This window comes from Strix aluco, chromosome 11 (genome assembly GCF_031877795.1).
Source record: "Strix aluco isolate bStrAlu1 chromosome 11, bStrAlu1.hap1, whole genome shotgun sequence".
In the NCBI taxonomy this organism is placed as follows: domain Eukaryota; kingdom Metazoa; phylum Chordata; class Aves; order Strigiformes; family Strigidae; genus Strix; species Strix aluco.
In genome coordinates this window covers 16,460,462-16,474,021 of record NC_133941.1, presented here as the reverse complement: position 1 = coordinate 16,474,021, position 13,560 = coordinate 16,460,462, and the positions used below count along the sequence as shown (strand labels likewise).

Genomic DNA, 13,560 nt, shown 5'->3' with positions numbered 1-13,560 from the left:
AGAGTTAAGAGAAGGGAACTGGCTGCGCACTTGTACAAAAGGCAATGCTTTCGGACAACATGCAGACTTTGAACCATGAAGCTGGTAAGACCTAGAGATCACTAAGCACACTGGATGCTCAAACAACCAAAACAGGGGTCACTAGGTCAGCCCTGGCCACATAATTTCACTTCACTCCAGAGTCCAAATCTTAGTCTTAGACACAGAGAATCCCATCCTGCGTACAGGCTCCCAAATAAAGTCTGCATGAGTGTCAGAAGTAATGTTATTTTTGGCTGTCAGACCAGCCTGAAAGGGATTGCAGTGTGTTATACAAGAATTCTCATGTCACAGCATGACTGGGAAGTGAATCAGTTTAATCTATGGACAGTATTTAGAGATATTTCTTGAGTCTAATCCTTCAAATGCCAAGTTTACAAAACTGGTATCTGATCAGCTAGCTTGAAGATGTAATACTCTCTTTACAAGATCTGCACAGCAAATTTGGTATCCTGCTTGGAGTGCTGCGCAAGCACTCCCATGCTGCAGGGTATGCATACCATGGCCTTCACTCAGCTATCTCTCTATATAAAGAGAAAACTGGAGACAAATATTCCAGTCAGCTCTCTAAAGTCACCACAATGATGTTCTTCAGACTACTGGGTGAGAATCAGTGCCCTATGTCTCTAATGAAAATAAGACTTCTGGCAGTTGAGCTCAGTTGCAAGACTTACAAGTAGGCTAGTTTAAATCTTTGAAGAGAAAAAAAACACCATACACACGAATACATAAAAAGATTATGCAAAAAGGAACAACACAGATAAATCGGGCAACCTAGCTAATGGGATCTCGTAGTGGCCCTTTTTGGTCCTAACAACTTTATCACTGAGAAGATACTGTTTTTTAATTTTAGACTTGCATTTTGGGTGTAAGCTCTACTAACATCAGCATGGAGGGGGCGAAAGAATCCTGAGTTAACAAAGAACAGTTTGTCATTTGTGGCAACTTTGTCATGACAGTAGAGGTCAAAATGATCTCAATGTATGGCTACTCCCAACATCGCAGATCTAACTGAACTTTTTAGTCCCTAGAAAGAGCAGAACTAGAACTTTGCAATTTCCATTTCAAAGACACATACTTTGGTTAAAGATCAGGAACAGCTCTAGGGAACTGGAAACAGGAAAGCTTTCCTTGTGAAAACAGGCACACTTATAAAGACAACGAAACCAATCCCCCCATCCCCATACCAGGGCTTCTACTAGTGCAAGTTTTTCCTCACTTGTCCACAAAGTCATATGGATGTGACAGGACACATCTGATGTACAGCTCTGTCCCGAGTCCTCCATCTTGCAACCAAAAGGAGCAAGCTGTGCCATACTATGTGTGCAGTGTGAAGTAACCTACCCCTTCCACCAGAAAGGAACAACTTTTGTAATGTTTCAGGGCAAAAGGAGTTACAGGGGTACAGATTTTCTCAGTACTGGCTACTGTACTTGGAACCCCATCCCTCAGGAATTGAACTCTGTAAAGACAGGACCTTTATTAGATGTATCAGTGCTTCCTGAAGCTGAGACCTACTGAGAACAGTAGGAGGTATAGTCTGAATTTCTGTTGTTCCAAGAGTTAAAGGTGAAGAAGAATTTGCTTTATTCTCCACTTCAGTAGCTTTTGTAGCTGATTGCTGAAAAACACTAGGAGACAAGAGGATTGAAGGTGTTACTGTAGTTGTGGCTGTAACAAACTGTGGAGGTGCAACCTGTAAAAGACCAGAAGATTAATAAGCACCATGTCCAGTAAGAATGAATGCTGTTATGAAGGCTGGAGAGACAAGCATAAAAAAAATAAATCGTTGCCACTATTATTCAGTCAGATATTACAGAATAGCTGCTCTTAATGTAGATTAATATCAATAGTAATTCTCATTTTAAAAGCTGAAGAAGGTAACAGTCTTCAATATTCTCATATGCAGACTCCTTCCTCATGTGGTTGCTACCTTCCAGAATTTTTGAAACATGAATAGAGTAGAATAAAAGATGAGCTTTACACTTAAGTAATCAAAAGGAGCCTGTAGTTGTTTTGCAGATCGTTATTTTCCTCAGTTTACAGAATGGCCAAGTCCTGCTTCCTGCCCCCCCCACTTCTATGGTGTCCAACAAATGCACTTATCATTTGAAGTATCTCAAAGACATTTAAAATGACTGATGAACTACAATTAAAGCACTGGGGTACACTGAAATATTCTAAGTACATTTTCCCTTGGAAGGGGAGATGGGAATGTTCTGAGGACCATTTCCCACCGCATTATTCCACAGGTCTGTTGTCCATGTCATTACAGAAATCCACACACTGCCTTTACCACTTTTCCTTTCAAACAAATTGCAAATGTATAGAAATACTGTATTTGCATAAAGTGGACGTGAATAAACATTAGCTTTGAGCAACTCTGACATCTCCTGGTAACTGCAATTATTATTCAGTATGATAATCTACATCTTGCTCAGGCTTCCAGAATGATCAACATGGTAAAAAAAAAAGAAAAAAAAAGCAAGCAAGACTAAACGTGCTATGTAAAGATGTTTGATATGTTAGCAGAAAGAGTTCCCTCTGGATAATCAAAAATCTTCAGAAGAAAAAAAAACTGCAAAGCCATCTAAAATTAATGCATATATAACAAGATCAACAATGGTAGAACTAGCAAATTGATTTTGTTATAGTCAAAACTGTGAAGACTTACAGCATGGGATTTCAGCTGAAGACAGTATGTTTAAGCCAACAAATGCAGTTTACCACACAACATGCACACGTTTCTTAAAATTCCAAAATCCATGTAAAATGCTTTTATTTAGGTAATTATTTACTGTGTCATGAACAAACTGTATAGCTTGTCTTACAGAGGCCAGTAGCTAAACCAGCATTTTACTTTAAGCAGGACCATTTTTACTGCCTTCACAATCAGATTTGGTCATGCTACTAAAACTGCTTTTATGTAGTGCAAGTTGGACAAGAATGAGGCAATTTAACAGATTTGAAAAAGGAGGGGGTGGATAAAGGAAAAGTAGAATTAAATTAGAGATGATATCCTGAATATATAACTAAAAGGCAATTAAAAACAATTCTTGAAGACTTCACTATTACCAGGTTTTTTTTTAACTGCAACCTGAAATTTTATATTGGCATTGTTTTGAACTGTTATTCAAAGGTAGTTCTAACAACGTTAAATCTGTATTTAGATCACTAAAACTTGCTATTAGGAAGTTTTGCAGAAACAAATGCTTGTTATTATTTTCTTCCTCTATCTTCCATTTTTTTCATTTGGTATCTTTTTCATAAAATACAAGGTATCTCAGGAAAACTGAAAGAGACAGGCAAGGAGTGCATTTTATGCCTCTGTGGTGCTTAAGGTTGGGCTAAGACTAATATTATAGCAATAGTACCGCTTGCTTACAAGATTAAAAAAACAGTTCAAATGGTGCAAACTCAATGCAAGATTGCAGATCCAAATATGTATTCTCATTTCTTCATTAGGACCAACAATAAGAGGCACAGTACAACAAAAAAGTGTACTCATTCATAGCAATCTACAGAAACTCCCCCTTGGTTCAGTACAGCTTGTTTCTGCTTTGGAACAGCACTTTAAATATGGTCAGTGGGCAATGATGATTTGAGATAGCAACTGCCTACCACAGTTTTACCCTTACCCCCCTTTTTTTTTTTAATTTTTAAATTGTTTTTTAAGAAAACCAACAAACAATTAGCAGAGGTACTTATTCACTTACTTGACTTGTTATAGACAAAGTCTTCGGCTGTGGAAATACTTCTGATTCCTTGTTTTGTTGTACAGTCTAAGTTAAAAAGAAAGCATAATTCACAAATTAGCATCCACAGCTCAATTTCCAGTAGTGGTTCTCTGTTTTTATGAAAGCACAAAAATGCAAATTTCCATAGATTTTAGATGTAATTCGATCCATTTTGTAAAACCGATGTAATCAATGGGGTTGGAAAAAGAGGAAAGATTTGAATTTGTTTTATGCTTTCAATATTACAGCAAACCTGTAAAGCCGTAACTTCTGAAGAAAGACCAATACAGTTAAAAAAAAAAAATCTAAACATTAAAAACACTGAAACTGGGAACAAAAACACTACGAAGGGAAGAGTTCAGTACCTTGTAATCAGTTTGGTAAATTGCCAGGAAGGTTAAATTCAGTATTTTTTTCTAGGACTTTTATCTAATCACCTCCACAAAAATTAAATGCTGTTTTCTGCTAGAATTTCAGAAGTATTTTATACCTTTACAAACAGCACCCAGATTCTTCTTTAGTCAGATTTCAAGACTATAATATAATTAAATTCAAGCATTGCCATTTGAAATACCTCTTTGCAACACAGCACGGGAAAATACCCTTCACAACAGATAGTACTTAGTTTACTTGAACTGCAATGAAAACCCTCAGGGAATTGATAGTCCTTAATGACAAAAATAAAATTAGCTTTATGAAGCGGTAACAAGCAGAAGATCAAATTCTTGAAGTCTAATTACACACGAGTTAAGTCTTTTGCTAGTTTGAGAGTATATCTGGACTACTGAGAATTTTGTCTAATGAAAATATGTACATACAATGAACATGGTGGAAGGAGAAAAACAAGGTATAAGACTAGCATATGAAGAGCTAATTCCCAAGGCTATCAAGTAGACATTGAATAAATGCAGTCAAGGGCAGTTATGGACAAACCCAGCCAGCTTTTCCGAATGCTCGTATATACTACAATCTTCAGTTAAACCTGTACCACGGTTTAGTAGTACAGGAAAGAAAAAAATACTGCTCAGAATGTGCAGTTCTTCAATACCAGATCAACATAGCTGCTCAATGGTGTACTTGGACCTCCTCCTCCTTCTGCAAAATTAATCGGTCCAAACACCTCAAAAAGATGATCATTAGTAAGATAATTCTAGCATGTAGCAGTCACAGCCTTCTTGAGAAATTTTCAACCATAGCAGTAGATTAGAAATAAGGTAATTAGAAAGACAGCACAATGAAAACATACCCATTTCTTAAACATTAAGACAGGGATAACTCTTTTCAAGCAACACTTGATAAATACAGGGTATTCTAAAGTAATGCTTAGGACAAGTTACAGGCTGAAGAGCTGAGCTTTTGCTTGCATCTCTGTTATGAGCAGGTCATCACCATATTCATAGCAAAGAGTAGCAGCTGACCCAAACGGGGCTACCAAAGATCTTATTAAAACCCAGTGGCAAGACTGGATAATAATAAGCAATAGGAAATTCATGCAGATGTAAGTAATTTTGTTTGGTGTTTTTTATCCTTGCATTATCACTGTAGCCAAGATGCAAGAAGACATGATCAAACACCAGCTTAATCTACATGAGTGTAAATAAAATAAAATAATAATGCAACAAAACAAAGAGAAGTCTTTGGATAACCTCAGAGGTAGGCACTACAGAAAGTTACTCCCTTTGGAGAAAAAAGAAATCCAATAACCCAAACTCATTAATGTCTTTACTACTGAGGTAGCTAATTATACAGCAGAGCAACACTAATTGATAGGAAATAATTTATAACACAAAGCCACACACATTAACCTTACAGACTAGCAGTGACATTTTCACCTAGTCTCTCAAAACATATTTACTGCTTTGGCCTATATTAAGGCACAGACAATAGATTCTCCTCCAAGAAATAGGAAGTTTAAGAGGTCCTTTGTAAGTGATACTAGGATAAAACAAACCAAGGTGATCAATTAGACAAAATAAATCAGTTTATGATCCATTTTACTAAATAACTAATGATATTTCAATGTAGCCGACAGGTATCCGCAGCAGAAGGGGGTCAAAATGGAAGGAGTATAAAACATCCAAAGCAAAATAACCAGAAACAGGAAATTGTTGATTTTGTACCTTCAAAGAAGGTACGGGCTAGACTTCCACAGCATCAACTCTCATAATACTGATCAGTCTGTAACCTTCTACCCCCTCTCAGATCATCAGTTCTTAGCAGTATTTTTCTGACACAAGTACAGATGAATTCTTTAGGACTTATTCATCCCCTAACAGCACCAGCTTGAAAAACCTCCTCCTCTACAGACAGGTCTGTCACTTGTATCATTAGCATCTGCTATCAAACTAATGGAATTGGATTTCTAAGTTTGCAATTCAATCGGTATCACACAGTGGAGGTTGTTAATTATTTTTAAAAGGCTAATATATAACAGCACATTTTCCAACAGAAAATACATGTAGTCTAAAAACAGTCTAAAGCTTCATGGATATAAAACCCCACAAAATACCTGAAGGGGAGAGATTATCTTGCTGTTCAAGGTTGATGGCTTACTGTGAGATTCTTTGAAGCTTTCTGGTGTTGCAAGTTGGCCAACCGAGGCAGAGATGTTTGGTGTTAAGGAAGTCTTAGTGAGAGACTGCTGTTGCATTTGGTCATGCTGTGGGGTCAACCTGAGTTTCTGGAGAAGATCAACACTTGTATGGGACGTATTTGAGACAGTTCCTGTGTTTGCTGATGTCAAGGGTGCTATAAGCTGGCTTTGGCCAGCCATTAGATTTTGTGGAGCGTGGTTCACTTCAGATGGCGGCTGATTCACTAGTGGGGATATCTGCTTGGCAGCTTGCTGCATAACTTGCATTATACTGTTGTTTTGTTTTAGGCCAGGAAGCTTCTGAGCAGGGGCAGCTTCCATTGTCGAGGCTGAATTAAGAATAGGGCTTAAACGAACTGAATAGCTTGAAACATTTTTTATATCAGGCTGGGAAACTGACGCTGGAGGTATTAGCATAGGTGTTAAACATTCCTGCTGATTCAAAGGATTGGCACTGGTTTTAACGCTTGGACTTTCAGATTTCCCTAGTGATTGTTGTATTACTGTTGATTGGTCAAAGGAAAAAGGCAAGAGCAAACTGTGCTGCTCTCTGGCAGAGGTGTCAGTCTGCAACTTCTCCATTCTCTCTGGATTGGGATACGGAGCTGCGGGCTGTTCCTTTGGTACAGAGGTTCCAAACAGTTCCTCCAAAGTCAGATGCTTCTGCCTTGACTGAAATGGCTAGAAGGAAGGAAAAAGTAAGTTTTCAATTTAGAAAAATATACCTACCACTGTGCATCTCACACCGTATTACAATTTCAATAAAACCGAAACACAACTAGGTCAAATGAATTTAAAATACAGTTACGATATCAAGTGTGCCCTATTTATAGGATTTCTGAAATCAATTTAATTTACAAGGAACACCCTGTCTATGTAAGCTTTACCTCTCCAACCTTCTATGGACAGTCTGTGCACTAGTAGCAAAGAAGGGGGAAGGCAATGGATTCTGTCCATTAAGATGGCACCTGCCATCACCGATTAGCCCTAACTACATAAGGCACTTCAGGGGATGGAGGGGGAGAACATACATGTTGACCAAATCCACATAGAATTTATAGAGTTGGAAATAATTAAAAGATGGGAAAGGAACGGAGAAACCTGAAGGTAAACTGATCTAGCAATACATGCCTAGACAGTTCTTCTCACCCTTTTCTTTAACAATGCAACAGATGTTATAATAGGTAAAAGAATCTGTATAAACCTAAACATATGTAGACATATCTCTTTGAAAAGTGTGTATATATACACACACAGTTACATCTACCAGTCCTTTAGTCTCTCCCAAAAATATACATCTAGCCTACACAAATGACATTGTTAGGAAAAAAAAAAATCTGATTTTAAGGATACAATCTTCTTAATATTTTGCTGAAAATATTTAAAATGTGTTTCACTAAAGAGAAAAGAAACAGCTATTAACATCCTTGATCTCAAAATTTCCCTGTTTTTTTTTTTTTAAGGTTGCACAGGACCAGAAGTTATGTAAAACAGCTGGACTAAAATACAACATTCTGTTCAGAAGACCGAATGGCCTGCAGCACAATTCCAGTGTATTCTGATGGTATGTCTAAACAAAGATGCTGTTTTACAATGACAACTACTGTACCATGACATTGCTATGCTAGCTCCAATTTTCTTAGCACAGATAACAGCACTGAAGGCATGGCAGTACAGATAGCATGCAAGTAGCCTAACAAAAAAAACCCCAAACCAAAAAACCCTTGAGCTTGAAATCATATTGACTTCTGCCCAGGTTACTGATCTCTACTGCCATTGTTGTTACTCATTTTTAGCTAGCTTAAAGTCAGGCACCCTTTCATTTTGCAGCTGAGATGTTCTATAGTTTATAAACCTTGTTAATTATGTTAGGAATTCTTCCTAGAAAGTTGTTCTTACTTTTCTCCACTGATCTTGCTGATTTGGAGACCTGTCCTTCAACTGTAAAGATTCCGTTAAGAGAAAAATCACTATTCCATCTCATTTCAAACTCAGCTTTTCACTTCAGTATGATAAATTGGCTAGTTCTCCTTCAGTAATACATTACAATATTCAAATAATAAACAGAAATCTCTACCATGCTCTTATCCAAGTCTGATTAGCCCCTTACATGAATACAGTCTCAAACACGAAGTTAACTTCCAGCCTTTTGCCTGTCCCATCTCTGGCCGAGGTATATTTTGAGCATGTCGTCAACTTAGGGTGTTACAAAGACTCTTATCAGCAGGGTTTGCAAAAATGCAACATGATCACTTTACTTGATAGGAACAGAGTGCTGCTCAGAGGGATTATCCAGAAATTATTTCAGATAGATTAAAACATGAATTAGCAGTTAGAACTGCCACCATAAAGTTTAATTTCAGTGTTCTGGTTCAGTTTTGCCACTGACTTTCATTTCAATTGCTGAGATAAAAAACTTGAACTTCAGAGTATCGCACAGAAGACACTTATTTTTATTCCCAAATCTGTGATATCTTTAGCATGAAATCCACACAAGTGTGGCATTTTGGAAGGGGTTTAGTAATCTCACAGTACTTATCATATGTACACTAGTTCTTCATTTCACTGGTCACCTGTTTCAATTAGATGAAAAATATATTTTTACAGTTGAAATGGAATGTTTTTCCAGTAGTCTTCCAGTTGTCCACATTGTTAAAAATGTGATTAAGAACAAAGACATCTGTGATATAGTTGAACCCAGTTACCTAGCTTTACAGAATTATTGTCTCTTATGTTACCCAATTTTTTCCAACATCTCTGCAGCTATTATTTTAAATAGCTCAACAGAATTAAAAATATGCCATTTCACCTGTTCTATAAATCGAATGTTTCCCTTTAATTACTTCAGAGCAATTTGTTGGAATCTTTCCAATTTTTCCTTTATTAGCTCGTTGATTTCTGTTCTGCAATTCCATGTGCTGTCAGGTGGGGCACTTCAGCTGACTGCGTACAGTCTACATGGGGTGACCCCAAAGAAAATATCTTCTTTTAAAACAAAGCCTCAGGCAACCCTGCTGCAGGTCTCAAGACCAGGCATGCAGCTAGCAGAGCTGGCTGCCAGGGGTCAGTCTATCACTGTGCTGATCCAAAAGCAGAGATGCTGCTGAGGGGGTGGAGGGGGCTGTGATAGGAAGTAATCCCGGCAAACGCCCCACCCCTCATTTTAATTCATTAGCTGTTAGTTCCCCATCGCCTAAAAGAGATTCCTGCTGCCATACCCTAGCCCTGTATTGGAAATTACAACCACTACTACAAAAATACTACAAAGTAAGTATTTTGTTTACAAGTACTAAGTGCAAGGTTGCACACATTTTCAAAGGGCATTTCACTTTTCAGACACGGTGGTTTATTGCATCAGAAACACAACAGTAAACTGCGGCAAGGAGGGGAAGCGGGTCTTGCAGCTTCCCTCAGCGGGGGGTCTTCTGAGGAGAACCACTGCTGACCTTTCCGTGCCCACTGGGTGGCACTGCAAGCAGGCCCAAGCTACTCAGGTGTTACCGGGAACTTAGTTATTGAAGAATATTTTTTTTTCCCTAAACTTATCTCTAAGAAGTCTTGTATGAAGCTACCCCTTCCCTGCGCAGAAATGCTTACTAGAAAATGGAGCTAAATACTGAACTATTGCTCCCTACGCCAGCCACTCCAGTGATGATACCAAGTATTTTATTTTGTAACAAGTTTCCCATGGTTCAAAGACAATATTCCTGTGAAGCAGAGGTTACTTTCACTAGCATTTTTACTGTGGCTTACAATTCAATTAGAGGAGTAACACCAAGATTTAGAATTTGTAGATATTTGGATACATGCTGATTCAACATGTTGTATCTAGTATTTACCTGAAATAGGTCTCATCACTACTATTACCACAATTTGAGCAACATCCCTCCCCAAAAACACTGAACATTTTTTTTTTTTTTAAACAGTATTTCCTTTCCCGAAGGGGAAGGAATATACTATCAAAAAGTTCTTAACACAGGAAAAAAAAAAACAAACCCCAAATAGTCCCCTCTGCCCCCCAAAAACCCCTGAAGCAAACCAACACAAAACCACATACACTTTTTCCACAATTTAAGTATGAAGGAATCAGCCAAGCTGACTGATACCATTACCAAACCTGCATACAAGCAGAGGCTCAATGTAAGCTACAGAAGTGTGGGAGAAGATAGGTAAATGCATTTTCATTATGCCGAAGAGAATTCGGTACTGCCATGACTGAAGCGCCTTCCCTTTCTTGTCTAGCAATTCACTGTTGATTTAAGTTAGCAGAACTGTAGCTATTGCTTTGAAGGCAGCACAGGTAAACCTTAAGTAAATGTCTCAAACATGAGAAAATAGGGCTTGAGCTCATGTGTGAAAGACTGTAGCAGAGTATACAGATAACTGATGCCATATTCAGTCCAATAATCTGGCAGAGAAAATTTTTTTCTTGCTTCCTGCTCTGCAAATCATCCTGCACACTACTACGGACCGACTTCTTCCAGAATCCAAGTTAACCCATTCAAACATATCTGGATATTCACAGTACTGTGGACATAGCCTCATATTTTTAAATGCTAAGTTAAAAGACAGAATTTAGGATCCTGGAAGTCTTCAAACCCATTAGCTTATTCAAAGTGGTAATGCATTCAGCAGACAACACTGCAGGAATTCTGAGAAAAAAATATTTTGGTACCAAAACAAACTACTAAATGGAAGAAAACCCAGCACCTTATTTAGGTTTGGATGAAACATACCTGCTCTTGCACTTGTAATGAAATTTTTTGTTCTGAAGGCTCTGTGCTTTCTGGCTTTGGAGGATTTGCATTTTGTTGCATTCCAGAACTTGATATAATACTTAAGTCACTGATCTGATTCTAAAAAAAAAAAAAAATAAAAAAAATTTAAACAAATAAATGAGTTTTAAGTCTACATTTATCCACTACTACAATCCAGTTTACATGGCACTTTGACTGAAATATAGACAATGTACAGAGTGCTGATTTTTGTAAGACACTGTAGAATTCACAAATTTTAGGAAATAAGAATCATACCAAGACATCCACCATCTGGTATGTATTCATAAAGCTTTTACTATTAAAAAAGACAACTGGCTTCACACTTTTTTCACTAAGAAAGAAAATAAAAATACGCAGGCTTTTCACATGTTTTATCTGCATTAGCTGCTAATGAGGAAGTTTGCTATACTTCATTAAATCAATAACCCAAACTAGAAACAACATAGAAAAAAAAATCCTGTCAGCAATCATTCAAAGTGGCTGGCAAGAAAGCTTGTCACTGACTTATTTCCACCAGATTTAATTAACCAGATTTAATTTTCAGAAGGTGTTAATTTGGTTTTCTGTGAACAAGGCAGAAAACAGGCAAGAGTTGCATTATAACAGACAGTATGTTTACAGATTGAGCTGACTTTCATCTTTAACAAATATATACATAAATAAAAACAGAAATTGTATTACAGTTTAAATCACCAGTGAAAAAACCCAAACTGCAGAACAGTTTAGCTTTCAATAGGTAAACTACATCGTACACATAACTTTATGTTAAACTTTTCAGCAACAAGTTAAAAAACAACCTGAACTTTATTATTCTTTCATTTCCAAATTCTAATTGAAAACAATAAACACAAAATCAAGACTGTGTATTGTGATTTAGGAACAGAGACAAGGAACAACTTCTTCCATCTCTCTGACTTTTAGCCACTAACTTGAAGGTCAGACAGAACTCTTTGTGCCTGAAATGCTGGATGCCTTGTGCTTACAAACACATCAGACAAAGCATAGTTTTCTTCTCACTAGAGGATGAGCTGCAGTATGTTTCCATGCTCATACTGAAACACACTCACAACACACACTATAAAAAGCATCCATTCACTTCATTAAAAAAAAATTTTAAAAATCTCAGAATTCATTCATTTTCACATATGTAGTGAGTACTTGAAGGATTAAGCTGATTTGGAATCCTAGATTAAATCACTCAGACCTTCATAAATCTCTTTTTCCCCTCTCTGCCCCCTTCTCACGCTGACACTCTGCCAATCTCATGTGGGCTGCACACAAGGATTACTGTATGATCCATCTGGAATGTACCAGGCAGATAAGTACTTTCTGCTCCTAAATACAAATTCATGCGTAATTATCAAGTGCCAAAAAATAATATTAAAAAAAAAAATTAAGACAGGAAAGGTCTCTCAAGAAGCCACCTTCAAAACAAGCTGGTTACCTAATCATGTTAACACTGACATACCTTGGCTACAGGGAGTTCCAAAATTAATATGCCAGAGGTTTGTTGCTAAAGCTGAGGTGGTCAACAAAGCGTTCTCCAAAGAAGTTTGCTTGAAATGAGCACTGCTCAATTCTGATTATCTGGTAACTTCTACACAACTACAATCATAGCAGACTATGGGATTATGTTCACCAGAGTCAGTTTACAGTTCACATACACAAAAAGGAAATTAAGAAATTATTCTAGTTTCACTAGTCTTCTAAAAGCATCAAGAAGAACAAACACACACCCCACAAAAACAAATCAACACACAAAATACCCAATTATACAGTGCTCTACTGTAGTCCATGTCCTGCATATTTCCCTATTGTATTACAGGCACCACAGACATCGACTGTCCACCACAAGATCTGCATATTATTGCCTGTTTATCAGTATTTTGTCTACAGAGCTTCATCCATGATGCTCAAGAACTCTGTTTCTAGCAAAAGCTTTTCAGTACTCTTACATGAAAAAGATCTGAAAATTAGGAGAGGAGAAGCTGGAATATCCTTTCTGAGTCATTTTTAAGAGCCATCTGTTGGAAATATGTATTATCCAATACTGCAACGACAAAGAGGGAGAAAGGCTTCATCACTCCCTAAAAGGGCACTACCAAAATTGTGAGTTCTTGGGGCGCATGTTTGTTTGGGTTTTTTTTCCCCAAAAAGCCTTTAATTTCTTGAAATCCATCTCAATTGATACAACATTGAAAGACGAGTCATTCAAGTTTTGATGCTTCCTTCTGCTTCTCACAAAAGCTGCTATTTCCACAATGCTGGCCTTTGTACAAAGACACCTTCTGCCCAAACAGCATTGATGCTCAGAGAATTGGAAGCATTTTTTTTTTTTTAATCTGTATTTAAGGAGTTCAAAAAACACACTACTGATTTTCAGAAACTAGTATCTAGCCTGAGTCAAATATAT

At 37.3% G+C, this 13,560-nt stretch overlaps 1 protein-coding gene and 1 long non-coding RNA gene across 2 annotated transcripts in view; one reads left to right on the top strand and one right to left on the bottom strand.

Annotated features, from left to right (window-relative positions):
- The window catches only part of DCP1A (decapping mRNA 1A), a 38,676-nt gene that overhangs the window by 4,194 nt on the left and 20,922 nt on the right, over nucleotides 1-13,560 (bottom strand). The window contains exons 6-9 of the mRNA XM_074836267.1: nucleotides 11,106-11,225; nucleotides 6,286-7,050; nucleotides 3,756-3,821; nucleotides 1,517-1,735 (exon numbers count right to left, since the gene is read on the bottom strand). Of these exons, the coding sequence (XP_074692368.1) occupies nucleotides 1,517-1,735; nucleotides 3,756-3,821; nucleotides 6,286-7,050; nucleotides 11,106-11,225 (1,170 nt within the window). The remainder of the gene's footprint in view (nucleotides 1-1,516; nucleotides 1,736-3,755; nucleotides 3,822-6,285; nucleotides 7,051-11,105; nucleotides 11,226-13,560) is intronic.
- Nucleotides 1-13,560, top strand: part of LOC141928291 (uncharacterized) — a 43,066-nt gene that overhangs the window by 13,810 nt on the left and 15,696 nt on the right. The window contains exon 2 of the long non-coding RNA XR_012624716.1: nucleotides 7,833-7,933. This is a non-coding gene — a long non-coding RNA (uncharacterized LOC141928291). The remainder of the gene's footprint in view (nucleotides 1-7,832; nucleotides 7,934-13,560) is intronic.